Source organism: Sardina pilchardus, chromosome 10 (genome assembly GCF_963854185.1).
Source record: "Sardina pilchardus chromosome 10, fSarPil1.1, whole genome shotgun sequence".
Taxonomy (NCBI): domain Eukaryota; kingdom Metazoa; phylum Chordata; class Actinopteri; order Clupeiformes; family Clupeidae; genus Sardina; species Sardina pilchardus.
Window position 1 is genome coordinate 21,596,354 of NC_085003.1, and position 15,000 is coordinate 21,611,353.

At 49.2% G+C, this 15,000-nt stretch overlaps 1 protein-coding gene across 1 annotated transcript in view; it reads right to left on the reverse strand.

The window, feature by feature from the left end:
• Positions 1–15,000, reverse strand: part of shank3a (SH3 and multiple ankyrin repeat domains 3a) — a gene marked incomplete in the record, with an annotated part of 273,016 nt that overhangs the window by 51,756 nt on the left and 206,260 nt on the right. The window contains 1 exon segment of the mRNA XM_062546483.1: positions 4,659–4,840. Within this exon segment, the coding sequence (XP_062402467.1) occupies positions 4,659–4,840 (182 nt within the window).

Genomic DNA, 15,000 nt, shown 5'->3' on the forward strand with positions numbered 1-15,000 from the left:
GTTTAATTGCGCCCACGTATGTGTGTGTCATCTGAGGACATCACAAGAGCATGTACACCAGGACGGCATTGTCCAGGTGAACAGACAGATGGGTGTTGTGTGTCAGTGGGACTTAAACTATGATGGGCGAGGACATCCCCTCAACTCTCTCCGCATGTCACGGCTCCTCTCTTCTACAACCTTCTCTCTCTCCATTCCTCTCCTCTTCACTATCACTCTCTCTCTGTTCCTCTGCTCTTCTCCATCCCTCTCTCCCTGTGCCCCTCTACTCCCCCCATCCTTCTCTCTCTCTCTTTCTTTCTCAGTTCGCCTCTCTCTCTGTCTCTCTCTCTCTCTGTGCCCCTCTACTCCCCCCACATCCCTCTCTCTCTCTCTTTCTCAGTTCGCCTCTCTCTCTCTCTCTGCCTCTTAGCACCCCTCTTCTTTCACCTACATCCATCTCTTTCTCTCTTCCTCTCTATATCTCTATATCTTCCTCTCTCAGCACCTCTCCTCTTATCCCTACATCCATCTCTTCTTCCTCTCGCTATCCCTCTCTTTCTTTCTTTCTGTCACTCACTCTCTCTCTTCTCTCCACCCCTCTTATTGGCCCTACATCCCTCCATCTATTTCTCTGTTCCTCTCCCTCCCTCTCTCTCTCCCTCCCTCTCTCTCTGCTCTTCTCCCTGCCTCTCTCTCCCTCTCTTTCCTTCCTCTCTCCATCCCTCTCTTTCTGCCGCCTCCCAAATCTGATTGTGCTGCCGCTCGGAGCTGCTGTCTGTAAATGCCACTTCATTTAGCCTCCCTCACGCCCCACTGATGGAGCCCTTAGCCTCCGTCTGATGGGTCCCTCCTACACACACACACACACACACACACACACACACACGCGCGCGCGTGCATACACATACACATACTGTACGCATATACACACGCATGCACGCACGCACACACACACACACACCATCACCCTCAAGTCCCGCTGATGCAGCCCTGAGCCTCCCTCTGAAGGGTCCCTCCTACACGGGCAACACACATCAGAGACACATTCACCAATGGGTCCAGTCAATGTCTAGATGCACACACACACACACACACACACACACACACACACACACACACACACACACACACACACACACACACACACACACACACACACACACACACACACACACACACACACACACACACACACACACACACACACACACACACACACCCTAGCAGCAGACGCCCATTCACTGGATCTGGAGGTTGTCAAAGTGATGAACAGGGTTTCAGTGGTATTCATGTCAGGGCCATCACCAGACACCTAGACTGTTGTTGAGGCAGGAACGGATCTCAGCCAGCTGTCAGCCAGATCCAAGTCCACATGACCTGCTGTGCAGGACTCCAGCCCAACGCACATTACATTCTGCACATGTGAACTCCATGCATGTCATGCCCATAACTTCACATCAGATCACATCATAGGCTTTAGAATGCTATACATTATTCTATGCTGTTATAAATGACTAATATCTATTTTATAACATGTTAAAAGTTTGAGAAGGTCCTCTATTAAGTAATGTAGTATGGACAGTCCAAAAAAAGTTTACAGTAATAGATGTCATATAGCGTGTCCTTACTGTACTCTTCCCCAGTTTGAGTGTCAGGACTTAGGGGGTGGTTTGGAGGTGAACTGTTCCTTCTCAAATTAGCCGTCAAAGGCATCACTGTTTCCCCTGCATCTTTTTAAGAGAGTTTCTCATCTCTTTGTCTTTCTCAGCCTGAAAATAAACCCGTCCCGTGCCCTTGGCTGGGGGGGGTGTGGAGGTCGGCCCTGCGTCCCACCAGAAGGGGCTCGAGGGGGTGTGGGGGGGGGGGGGGGGGGGCACCTGGGAAGCGGGGAGGGGGGCAGAAACACAGGTGGAAGTTGAGGGGTGTGGAGGGGTGGGGGTGGTGATCACGTCACCAGACGGGCTCTGTTCTCCGTTATGTAAGGCCATGACTATGCATCAGCCTCTATGAATAACCATGGGGAGTTAATTGATATTCCTCCCAATGTGGCGTTGGGGATGTATGTCCTAAAGGTTGCATATAAATCAGATTGAAATTTTTGCGCCATTTCTTCCCTCCCGGATGCAATCTATCAAAAAATATTGTCATTTTACGGGAGGGGGAAACAGCCGTGACATTGTCGGGTCAGAATTAAAGTGGAGACGTGCGCTCATTCTCAAGCAACTCCTGGAGCATCTAACCCTGACAAAGAGCCTTGCTCAAGGGCACTCTCTGGCACGTCCCAAAACAAGCTGCGACTTCCCGATCTCTCCACATGGTCAAGCGCGGTGTGACCGGGATGTTTGATATACTGCGCCTGGTCGGCCGGTCCTGATGAGAGCCTCTCTGCTGTATATCAGGCGTTGTGGGGCAGTGACTGAGCCGGCGTGTCTGGCCCGAGTGCTGCCAAGAGCACTAACTCCTCATGGGGGGACTGAGGGAGACAGCTGAAGCGTGGGGGCCTGACGCTCGGGGGGGTCTGGGGGGGGGGGGCAGCCGAAGCGTGCGTTTCAGCTCAGGGATGACTGAAAAGGATACCCTGACGTCAACATGCTGCCCCGTCTGATGCCACAACACCTGATTCTAATGCAGTGCTCTGATGCTAACACGCAGTTCTGATGCTAAAAAGCTGCTCTGATTCTAAGGGCGCAATCCTGATGCAAAGACACTGTGAACCACAGACACACTACTCTGGCACTAACATGCTGTTTTGATGCTAATGCATTTATCTGGTGCTAATCTGATGCTCTGATTCTACAAGCGGCTCCCTGATGCTAACAAACTGCTCTGATGCTTACGGCACCGCTCTGATGCTAACAATCTGCTCTGCTGCTAAAGACATCTTTTTGATGCTAACAAACTGCTAAGATGCTAAAGGCATTTTTTTATGCTAACAAACTGCGCTGATGTTGGAGGCACTTTATATGATGCTAACAAACTGCACTGATGCTAAAGGCACCTTTTTGATGCTGACACACCGCTCTTCCTCCAGCTCTGGATGCACTGCTGTGGGCTGCTCTCGTAGAACAGGCTGCCAGGGTCAAAAAGCCTCTCTCTGATGCTAAAGGCACCTCTCTGATGCTGACTGCAGCTCTCCTCTTCTCAATGCATTGCTATGGGCTACTCTCGTAGTCGTAGAGCAGGCTGCCAGGGTCATAGGATTGATTCCTAGGCAGCTCGCACTTGCTGACGCGTCCATTAAATGCATGAATATGCAACTGAATCATTCCCACCAAAGGAACCCACATAAATTACCCTGAATAATCCCAAACGACTGTGGACTTAAACACACCGCTACATCAGAGAGTATCGGTTTACACATAGGTTAACGCCAGAGTATCGGCGTACGAGATACTAGCTCTGAGGCCCAGTCATCTGTGGAGATAATGAGTCCTTCTAGGGTTCACACGCTCCTCTCAACAGTCTCCTATCTAACTGTAAGCACACAGAGATCCAAGAGACTCCATTAGCATGCAGTCCAGTCCTCACTCCACATGACAAATTAGCCAACATTGTTCAGCCGCTAATTCATTTGCACTAGCCTAGCGTAGCAGAGCTCACATATTAAACCAAGCCGCCCAGCAGCTCAGTTATAATACATTAGACATAGCTCAGCGTCACAACACCGCCCTACGTCACCGAGCTCAGTAATAATAGAACAATGACAAGACTGCGCTCGTGCAGTCACACCGGGACACTGTTAAACGTAGAATAATAAAACGACAGCAAATAGAGATGAAGCAGAAAGCTGGGTAGTAATAATGAACTAACACACAAAGCCAAGTAATAATGCTGTGTTTACATACAGTAGAGTGAGTGCTGGGATATTAATAATAATTCATAGTGGCCAATCTCTCTCTGGATCTACACGGTCCCGGATATGAAGACCTGACACGTCAGTACTTCAACAACACTACAGAACGAACGCTTAATAATTCTTCACACTACACAACAAGCACAACAGAATACATACTTCATTCCACACACTTCAAAACACCCTTGACATGCTGTTCAAATGAACAACCCAGACCAACAATCAAAAGCTGTCCAAGCATGTAACATAACAACACAATCTTACATTCTACAACCCTGGGACACACTCAGGATAAGCACCATTCCTGACATGAACCTCTCACACAGAGTGTTGTGTGCACAACAAGCTAATCATAACACACACACACACACACACACACACACACACACACACACACACACACAAACATACAGTACACACACACACACACACACACACACACACACACACACACACACACACACACACACACACACACACACACACACACACAGACATTTAAATCCACCTGCAGTCAGCCTCAGCGCAGTGATAGAGGGGATAGAGAGGGGGTATGAAAGAACCTGCTCTTGTCCCGATGGCATGGCTATATTAAAGCCTTGGACTCACATCATACAGAGCATCCCACATGCACACACACACACACACACACACACACACACACACACACACACATCCTCTTTGGTGCGGGACTGGCAGCCCCCTGTCCCAGCAGACCGTCCAATCACACGGCTGCTGGGGCGTGACGGACAGCTGTCTGGGTGGTGTGTGTGCGTGTGTGTGTGTGTGTGTGAGAGAGAGGCGGGCACGGGGTCGGTCTTACCTTTGACTCTCTCGCCGCGGTTCAGCTGTATCTCGCCCTCCCCCTGCGGAGCGTAGGGCTTGACCACGATGAAGGTGCGGCCCGGGACGGCGCTGTAAAGTTTCCGTTTGGGTCCGCGGGCGCCCGAGGGGGCGGCGGGGGTCGGGGGGGGCGGGCTGGGCTCTCTCTGGACCGACCCGGGGCTGTAAACAAAAACATAGGTTACCGTGGTGATCCCGGGCAGCTGGCAGCTGAAGCCGGTGGTCACCGACATGGTCTCTCTCTCTCTCTCCGCCGCCGGCCGGGGTTGTTCCGCGTCCGAGAGGCGGCCGTCTCACCGTGCAGCCGGCCGGCCAGCCAGCCGGCCAGTGAGCGTGTGTGTGTGAGCACGCTCTCACACACGCGCCGGCTCGTCACACACACACATGTGCAAGCCCGCCTGCACGCGAGAGACTCTTCTTTGGTGGTGACGACCTGGCAGGACCCTCGTGCACTGTTAGGTCACTTCTTCTTTACCTCTCTCTCTCTCTCTCTCTCCCTCGCTTTCTCTCCCTCCTTCTCTCCCTCCTCCTTTGCCTTGTCCTCCCTCCCTCTTTGCTTTCGGCGCACACTCTTACACTCACATTCACACACACTCTCACACTCTTTCTGTGACACACGCACACACACACGCACACACACACACACACACACACACACACACACACACGCTCCCTCACACCCCCCTCCCTCCCCCCTCGGCCCACAGCCGTGTGTGTGCCGCTTAGCGGCGGCGTTGGCGGCTGGAGCTCTGTTGGCGGCCGGCGTCCCGTCCTCTCATCCGCCCGCGACTCGCTGCCTGGCTCTCCCCCCCTCCGTCACAAACACACACACGTGCGCACCCACCCGCACGCACACACACACGCACACACACACACACACACTCGCACGACTCCGACTGTGGCGCGGTTCTCCCTCTCTGCTCTCTCGTCTCGCCCTCTCCAGCCCAGAGCTGCACATTCTATCAATCGCGCCGAGCGTTGCCGACGACAACCCTGCAGCTGGCAGGGGCTGGTGTGTGAGTGTGTGTGCCTGCGCGTGTGTGTGTGTGTGTGTGCAGCGTGCAGAATGTATGTGCTGGCAGGAGGAGCGCGTCGCCTCCCGGACACACCTCTTCATACCGAACGCAACAACACACACACGCACACACACAGGGACACACACACACCGGTTCGACTCCTCCCACTAGCTCCTCAACTCCGCTCCCCCTCCCTCCCTCCTTCTCTCTCTCTATCCCTCCTCTCTCCTTCTCCCTCCCTCCTTCTCTCTCTCTCCATCCTCTCTCCCTCTCTCCCTCCTCTCTCCTTCTCCCTCCCTCCTCTCTCTCTCTCTCCCTCCCTCCTCTCTCGATCCTGTCTTCCTTTTCCCCCTCTATCTTCTCTGGTCTCCTACTCTCCATCCTTCCCTCTCTCCCCAATCTCTCTCTCTCTCTCTCCCTCTCTCTCTCTCTGTCTCTCTCTCTGTTTCTCTTCCAGTGTGTTGAATGTTAATGCTGCTGCAGGCTGACTAGCTGCTGCTTCACGTCTGTCTCATTCATCTCAGAGGCTGCAGCTTCGCCACTCTCCCATTCATCACACACACACACACACACACACATACACACACACACGCACACACACACACACACACACACACACACAGCTGCACACCATTCAGCCATCGGATGCTCCTTCTCCCTGTCCCCTCGATCAGTGTGTGTGCCTGCGTCTGCACACACACACACACACACAGACATGCACAGACACACACATGCATACAGACACCACAGAACACACACACACACACACACACAGATCACAGAAGCTGGATGGAAATGACGCTGGATGGTAAACATACCTCCTATCTACAGTATGTGCATGTATACATGTGTCTGTACTTGGATGCAAGAGAGAGGGAGAGAGAGGGAGAAAGGGAGAGAAAGGAAGATAGGAGGAGAGAAAAAGGGAGTAGGGAGGGGAGAGAGAGGAGAGAGAGAGAGAGAGGGAGAGATGAGGATAGAGGGAGAGAACCAGGGAGAGTAGGGAGGGGACCGGGAGGGAAGGGGAGAATGTGATTGTGTTGCAGCATTGTAGTTTAAAAGCTCAGTTCATGTTTTTTTTTCCCTGTGGTGATTCAGAGGGTGAGTTCCTCCTTCACTGGTAGATCAATCAGAAAACACCCCCAGCCACCCCCTCCTCTGTCTCTCTCTCTCTCTCTCTCTTTTTCTCCCGTAGCTATTCTCCCTTTGCTCAGCTTTCTCAGTCAGTCCATTCTCTCTCTCTCTCTCTTCCTCCCTCGCTCTTTCTCTGTCTCTCTCTCTCTCTCACACACACACACACACACACACACACACACACTCACTCCCTCTCTCCAAACATTGGGCTCGGTGACGGCTTTCCAATTACTGCAGGGATACTAGAGCCGGCATGGCTACTGCATGCTAATGCAGGAGAGAGTTAGAGAGGAGAAGAGAGGAGAGAGGGGGAGAGGAGAGGAGAGAGGGAAGAGGAGAGGAGAGGAGAGAGGGGGAGAGGAGAGAGTTAGAGAGGAGAAGAGAGGAGGGAGGGGGAGAGGAGAGGAGAGAGGGAAGAGGAGAAGAGAGGAGAGAGGGGGAGAGGAGAGGAGAGGGGGGAGAGGAGAGGAGAGAGTTAGAGAGGAGAAGAGAGGAGAGAGGGGGAGGAAAGGAGAGGAGAGAGAGAGAGAGGAGAAGATAGAGAGGGGGAGAGGAGAGGAGAGAGAGAGAGAGAGAAGAGAGGAGAGAGGAGAGGAGAGGAGAGAGGGGGAGAGGAGAGGAGAGGAGAGAGGGGGAGAGGAGAGGAGAGAGGGAAGAGGAGAGGAGAGGAGAGGAGAGGAGAGGAGAGGAGAGGAGAGGAGAGGAGCAAGCGAGACAGGAGAGGAGACAGGGAGGGGAGAGGAGAGGAGAGGTGAGAGAGAAAGAGGAGAGGAGAGGAGAAAAGAGGGAGAGAGGAGTGGAGAGAGGAAAAGAGGAGAGCAGATGACAGGACAGGAAAGAGGGAGAGGAGAGGAGCGAGTGAGAGAGGAAAAGAGAGGAGAGGAGAGAGGGAGAGAAAAGAGGAGAGGAGAGAGCGAGAGAGGAGTGGGGAGAGGGAGAGAAAAGAGGAGAGGAGAGAGGAAAAGAGAGGAGAGGAAAGGAGAGAGGGAAAGAGGAGAGGAGAAGAGAGAGGAAGAGGAGAGGAGAGAGGGAAAGAGGAGAGGAGAAGAGAGAGGAAGAGGAGAGGAGAGAGGGAAAGAGGAGAGGAGAATAGAGGCGGGGAAGAGAAAGAGAACAGGGGGAGGAGGAGGAAGGAGAAGAATAGGATAGTGGATGTGTGTTGTGACGGACAGTGAGGAGATGAAGGCAGAAGAGAAAGGGTAGAGGTGAAGAAGAGATACAGAGGATTGGGGAAGGAGAGAGAGGGAGAGACAGAGAGGGAGAGAAAGCAAAAGGGAAAGCAAGAAGGCCTTTCTATGCAATCAAAAAATCTATTCAATTTGACATGCCTGTTCGGATCTGGCTCAAAATATTCCAAACAGTTATTGAACCAACCGCATTATACAGCAGTGAAGTGTGGGGTCCCACCCAATCAAAATCCAGCATGCAGAGTTCTGTAAAAGTATCCTCAAAGTACAGAGGAACACACTCTTCATGCATGCAGGGCTGACCCTAGACCAATACCCTTTACTAATTAAAGGAACACACCACCGTTTTATAAAATTGGGTTATACTATCTCCCCTAGAGTTACAGAAGTGAGCAAAAAATGTTTTGTGTCCGTGCATGCCCTGTCATTCTCTGGCAGTGCCCCCACTAGGTTAGCTTAGCATAGTGAATGGAATCCTTTGTGTGTTTGTTGTGAGTAAAAAAAGTGAGCCTCCATCTTGACAACGAGTACAAATGGCAATTTCAGATTAAGACTAGGCGATTTCCTAGGCAGGTATTAACTTGGGACTATATTGGGGCGAAGTACAGGCGAAGCACTGCTACTTGATAGAATTCACTCGATTTGAAGACGGAGTCCATACGAAGTAATTCGGTTTTTTTTACATTTTTTGTCACATTTACTCACAACATGCTATCCGGCAACAAAGGATTCCATTCACTATGCTAAACTAACCTAGTGGGGGCGCTGCCAGACTATAACAGTGCATGCACGGAGACAAAAATGCGCTTGCTCACTTATATATCTGCGTTTAGGGGAGATTGTGTGTGGTACAAAACTTCAGGATACATTAAAGAGTCTCAGGCAGAGTCAGCAGTCAGTCAGAATTCTAAAAAACGTTTATTCTCAGTACCGGAGACCTACGTTGTGTGGCTAACAGACGCAGACTAGCAATACAACACAAAGTTTCACTTCTTATACAGTCTTGACAGATGACATCTGTGGCATGCCACTCAGTCGACAAACACATCAACATTTTACCACACAAGGATGTATGCCTCACCGGCCGACATCTGTGGCATAGCCTGTCTGGTCTGATCCGATCCCACTAAATCTACGAGGAGACGCCAGCCCTCTCCTAAGAGAATGACAGCCCGCACTAAACAGCATGAATCTCAAAACACTGCAAAAATACATTCTACAGGCGCCAGACGCATATCTTTATCTCAGTTACTGTCAACTAGTACATTTCCAGGGAAAACCTACTCACAAACATTACCATTTGTTCAGTGACAGTCAAGACCAAAGTGTAAATGAGAAAACACACACACACACACACACACACACACACACACACACACACACACACACACACACACACATGCATATTCTAAAACGGTGGTGTTCTTTTAAAATAGAAAAAGACCCATCAAATTCTTTCAACATCTCGAAACAAGTGAGCCCAGCTGTTATTGTTCCCAAGTCCTAAAAAGGCAAGAGACGAGTGTTAAAACAAGTGCCCCTCATTCAGCTAGTCCAGATGCTCTAGTAAATACTCACACACTAATAGAACAACTCAGGACCTTTCTCACCCTTTCTCAAACAATTCAGCCCAACCTAATTATAAATGCCAAAAAACAAAATTACTGATCATATTGGACTGAAACAGCAAACAGACAAAATAAACGTCAATGCTATTTGGTACAGACTAAGCAACCAACTACACCTACCACCTTGACTGTATATCAACCTTTCATTTACCTCCGCCAAGGAGTTATATGTTTTTATCGGGGACCAGAGTTTGTCTGTCTGTCTGTCTGTCTGTCTGTTTGTTTGTTTGTCTGTCTGTCTGTCTGTTTGTTAGCAAGATAACTCAAAAAGTAATGGATGGATTTCGCTGAAATTTTCAGGCAATGTCAGGCATGACCCAAGGAAGAAACGATTACATTTTGGGAGTGATCCGTAATTCCGTCGGGATTCCGGAGCCGTTTATGTATTTAGCTTAGTGGTGTAATGGCATGGTATGGCCACATGGTGGCAATCTGAATAGTTTAGGTTCAAATGTATGACAACCTAGGAAGAAGAAGGCAGGCGGAGGTAGCTGCGCTCTCTGAGTGCTTTTCTAGTTATAGATGTTCTTACCAATAAACCACTTTGAACTGAAGAGGAGGGAGGGAGGGAGGGAGGGAGAGAGAGAGAGAGAGCATAGAGGAAATGAGTGAAAGGAGAAAGAAAGGTAGAATAGAAAAAGGAGAGGAAGAAATGGAAAGAAGTGAAAACAAAGAGAGATGTGTCTGATGTGAGGAGAATGGACAGATGATTACAGTGGACATAGAGGAGAAATATAAAGAGACTGAGTGGAGAGACAGATGGAGGAGAAAGAGGCAGAGAGAGAGAGAGAGAGAGAGAGAGAGAGAGAGAGAGAGAGAGAGAGAGAGAGAGAGAGAGAGGGAAGAGAGGAGAGAAAGGGGGAAAGCTAGAGAGAGAGAGGGTGGAGAGATGAGGAATGAGAGAGGGGAGAGATGGAGGAGAGAGGTGGTGGTGGAGGGAGCAGGCAAATGCTGGAGTTGGCATGGAGATGGAGGTGGATCCCCATCCTTGTATTGATCAGCTACCTCACAACCTATCCCATAATAATCAGCAGAGAAAATAATCGCCTCCCTCACTCCCGCAACTTAACACATTCTTCACACTCCCTTAAACACAAACACACACACTGCGTCTCTCACTCTCACACACAGTTTATTCTAGTCAGTAATGATCCTACCTCAACCATCCACACACTTAGCACCACTCTGACCCATTGGCAAGTCTGAGCATCATTCTGTGGCGCAGGAACACAATCTTCCCCTGGCGCCCATTGGAACCACATGAGGCACACGGAACACACGGCACCCATGGGAACCACATAAGGCACACAGAACCCATCAGCACCATATGAGGCACACGGAACACACGGCTGCATGGGAACCACATGAGGCACACAGAACCCATCAGATCCCATTGGAACCACATGAGGCACACAGAACCCATTAGAACCACAAGAGGCACACGGAACCCATTGGAACCACGTGAGGCACACGGAACTAACACGGCACCCATCGGAACCACATGAGGCACACGGAACACAGGTACAGATAGGTGTGATGACCAAGTTCTCAGCACCCAACAGCTGTTTCCACAGCAACAGACATGTACACAAGCAGGCTTCACTGCCACTATCGAAACACACAGACACACACACACACACACACACACACACACACACACACACACACACACACACACACACACACCAACACACCAACACACGCACACACACACACACACACACACACACAAACACACACTCTTGCAAGCTTCACCGTTTCTGCTGTTGCACATACACTCAGGCGAACATCACCTTCTCGACTGACACGCACTCTCAAGGGAACATAATTTCCTCTACGGATGAACAGCCTCTAGCAGACACCACTGCCTGGGCATGTTGACAAGCAGGTACCGTTGCCTGGACGGATGCACACATGTTGAAGCAGGCAAAGCAAAGATGGCCTACACTAGCTTTGATTATCCACAGATATCACTGTGCTGTCACTGCATTGGATGGGAATAATAACAGACTAATCACAATCAGACAACTGTAAATGTTAGATTACATTACATTACATTACATTCAACTTCATCGTCATGGTGCAGAGTACAAGATCAAAGACAAAATGACAAAGAAAATGTAGTTTGCATCTAACCAGAAGTGCAAAAAAGCCAAAAGGTGCATTGTGATATACACAGAATAGGCGCATTTCAGCTTCTTTTTGCACTTCTGGTTAAACTGTACATGTTAACTAACTTAGCTGTGAATGTTAACTAACTTAGCTGTGAATGCCGACTAACTTACAGTAGCTGTAAATGTTAACTAACTTACTGTAGCTGTGAATGTTAACTCATTTAGCTGTAAATGTTAACTAACTAAGCTGTGTATGTTAACTAATTTAGCTGTGAATGTTAACAAACTTAGCTGTGAATGTTAACTAACTCAGCTGTGAATGTTAACTAATTTAGCTGTGAATGTTATCTAACTTAGCTGTGAATGTTAATTGACTTAAATTTGAATGTTAACTAACTTCAGGTTACTACAGGTTAGATACAAACCTGACAGGCAAACACACACTCAAAAATACACATCCAAACAACACACACACACACACACACACACACACACACACACACACACACACACACATATCCAGAGACATGCACATACTGTACATTCCCACATAGCCTATAAACACAGACAGACTGACTGACACACACACACACACACACACACACACAGAGAGAGAGAGAGAAACACAAGGATTGGGGTACAGTACGGCCTATGAATATGACAACTGTGATAGCTGGTGACACGTAGCTCTACTCAGGTAAGACACCCCCCCGTCTGTCTTCACTTAGGTGGCTTAATTCCTCCACTCAGACAGACAGGGTTGGTCTGCACATAGCTCTCTGTCTGACACATCTCACACCTCAACTCAGCACCATCAGCTGTTCCGCTGCTCAAGTCACACACACACGCACACACACACAGAGTCTGATCAGGGACAGTCTGAAGAGGAGAACAAACACACACAGCTGTGGTGCTCTTGGGCCTCTTGTATGTTGTGCTATTTTGATGTGGTTTTGATCTTGCAATGCTTTGCATCATCTAACGAGTGACATTCTCCCGCCGTCAAGCTTTGAACAGACGTTACCAGAGCTGACGCTCTTGTTCCTTCTCTGCCTCAAACCTCACCCCTTCACACACACACACACACACACACATACACACACACACCTCCACACACATCCCTCTCAATCCCTCTCAGTCCCTCTTTGCCTCAAACTTCATGTCAGAGCGAGGTGTGTGTTTGGGTTGGGTTGGGTTGGAGTTGTAAGGTTGGGATTAGCTGCACTTGTAAGGAATTGTACACAGCTGAAGAAGAAATATCTTCTGCATGAAGTGTACATGTCTCTAAAGTAAGGTTCAGATCAAAGAATCCCGACGAGATGAGACGAGTTGCGACGTTCTAAAACCTTGCAACTGCGACTAAACATGTTGAATGCACTTGCGATGGCTTGCAACTACGTGCAACCTCTAATTCACAGTGCAACTCGGGACCCGTCGGGAATCTTTGGTGTGAATTGCGCTTATGAAGAGAGGATGGTCTGAATAGGACCGAAAATGTTTTGCACACACTTTTTTTTGGGTAGCACTTTTTTCATACAATAAAAACCGACTTTGTGCATCGGCTATAGTGGTGTGCGAGTTCCGTTCCTTTTGACTGGTGAATGTACTACTTTTGGAACTGACGCACCCATCAGGACTGGACTTACTGGCGTGACACCCTTCCTGTTTTACATTTGAAGCTTATGAAGAGAGGACATGAAAACGCTTATCTGCAAACTCGGCCTCCAACCCTGAGCTCCCCTGAGTGTCCCGAACACACCGGCATGCTGTGGGGCCTCGTCTCTGAGGGACTCTGAGGCAGGGTGGGGTCAAGCGCTGCGCGGAAGCTTCTAGACCGAGCAAGAGAACTCCGCTCCAGGCCTAACATGTCATTTACTTGCTCTGCAAAAACAAAAATTGATTTCCTTTTTTCCTGTCCATCAATAAATCATTTTCTCTCTCTCTCCCCCTTCTGAGTTGGTTCCTTCCTCTATGAGTGAGTGAGTGAGTGAGTGAAGTGATTCATTGAAAGCAACAAAAGGTGCGGCGGGAACGGAGAGAACGCCATATCTGCGCCTCGCCTGGATTCTCCTCACTTTAATTAGGAGCAGTGACACCCATGCAGGGACAAAGACCAGGAAGACTCCCTCATATGCTGCTGAACTGTAGAGGGGGGGGGGGGGGGGGGGGGGGGCAAAAGAGACAGATATTCTGTGAGGGAGTGATAATGGGTGTGGAGTATGGAGACAGTGGACATCAATCCAGTGGGTCACTAAAACCAAATTACTGGTCATTAAAATTAGACCATTTATTGTCTTGGTTTGATCAAATTGTCTTGAATAATGCGAAAAGGCACGGCAATGTCAGGGAAATGTTTGGCTATGATTAATGTACTTTGGTCACTTGTTCTGTCACACTTGGACGGCTGCCCAGCTGTTTGGTCAAGAGCTGCTGTGAGAACGTCTAAAAACACTTGGAATTGTTCCGGACAGAGAAGCCAGATTAGCGCTTGATCGTTCTCCCGTGGCAGTGAGTGTACAATGCGATTATCACGGCCGACGGTGGAGAGGAAACGAATAACGACACTTGGAGTAATACGTAACGTCACACTTCCTTTGTGAAAAATGACCATATTCAGACTTGTGTCATGGGTGTGATGCATAACGACTCCGCTAACAAGTTCACTAACAAATGGTCTGATGAGAACTGGTCTTTAAAAGGTTTCTTTGCATTGGAATATGCTCTCAATCAACATCAGTCAGATAACAAATTGTGAGTGTGAGTGAGTGTGAGTGATTGTATGAGTAAATGAGTATGTGAGTGAGGGTGTGAGTGAGTGAGTGAGTGAGTGAGTGAGTGAGGGTGTGAGTGAGTGAGTGAGTGAGGGTGTGAGTGAGTGAGTGAGTGAGTGAGGGTGTGAGTGAGTGAGTGCTGTGTGAGTGAGTGAGTGAGTGAGTGAGTGAGTGAGTGAGTGATTGAGTGATGGTGTGTGTGAGTGAGTGAATAAGTGAGTGATTAAGTGAGTGAATAAGTGAGTGAGTGATGGTATGGGTGAGTGAATAAGTGGGTGAGTGAGTGAGTGAACGAGTGAGTGAGTGAGTGAGTGAGTGAACGAGTGAGTGAGTGAGTGAGTGGAACAGTAAGAGTGAAAGACTGATAGAGAGACGTAGAGAAAGACAGATGAAGACTAAAGAGAGACTAAAGATAGAGAGAGACGAGAGAAAGACAGATGGAGAGAGAGAAGAGAGTAAACGATGCTGAATG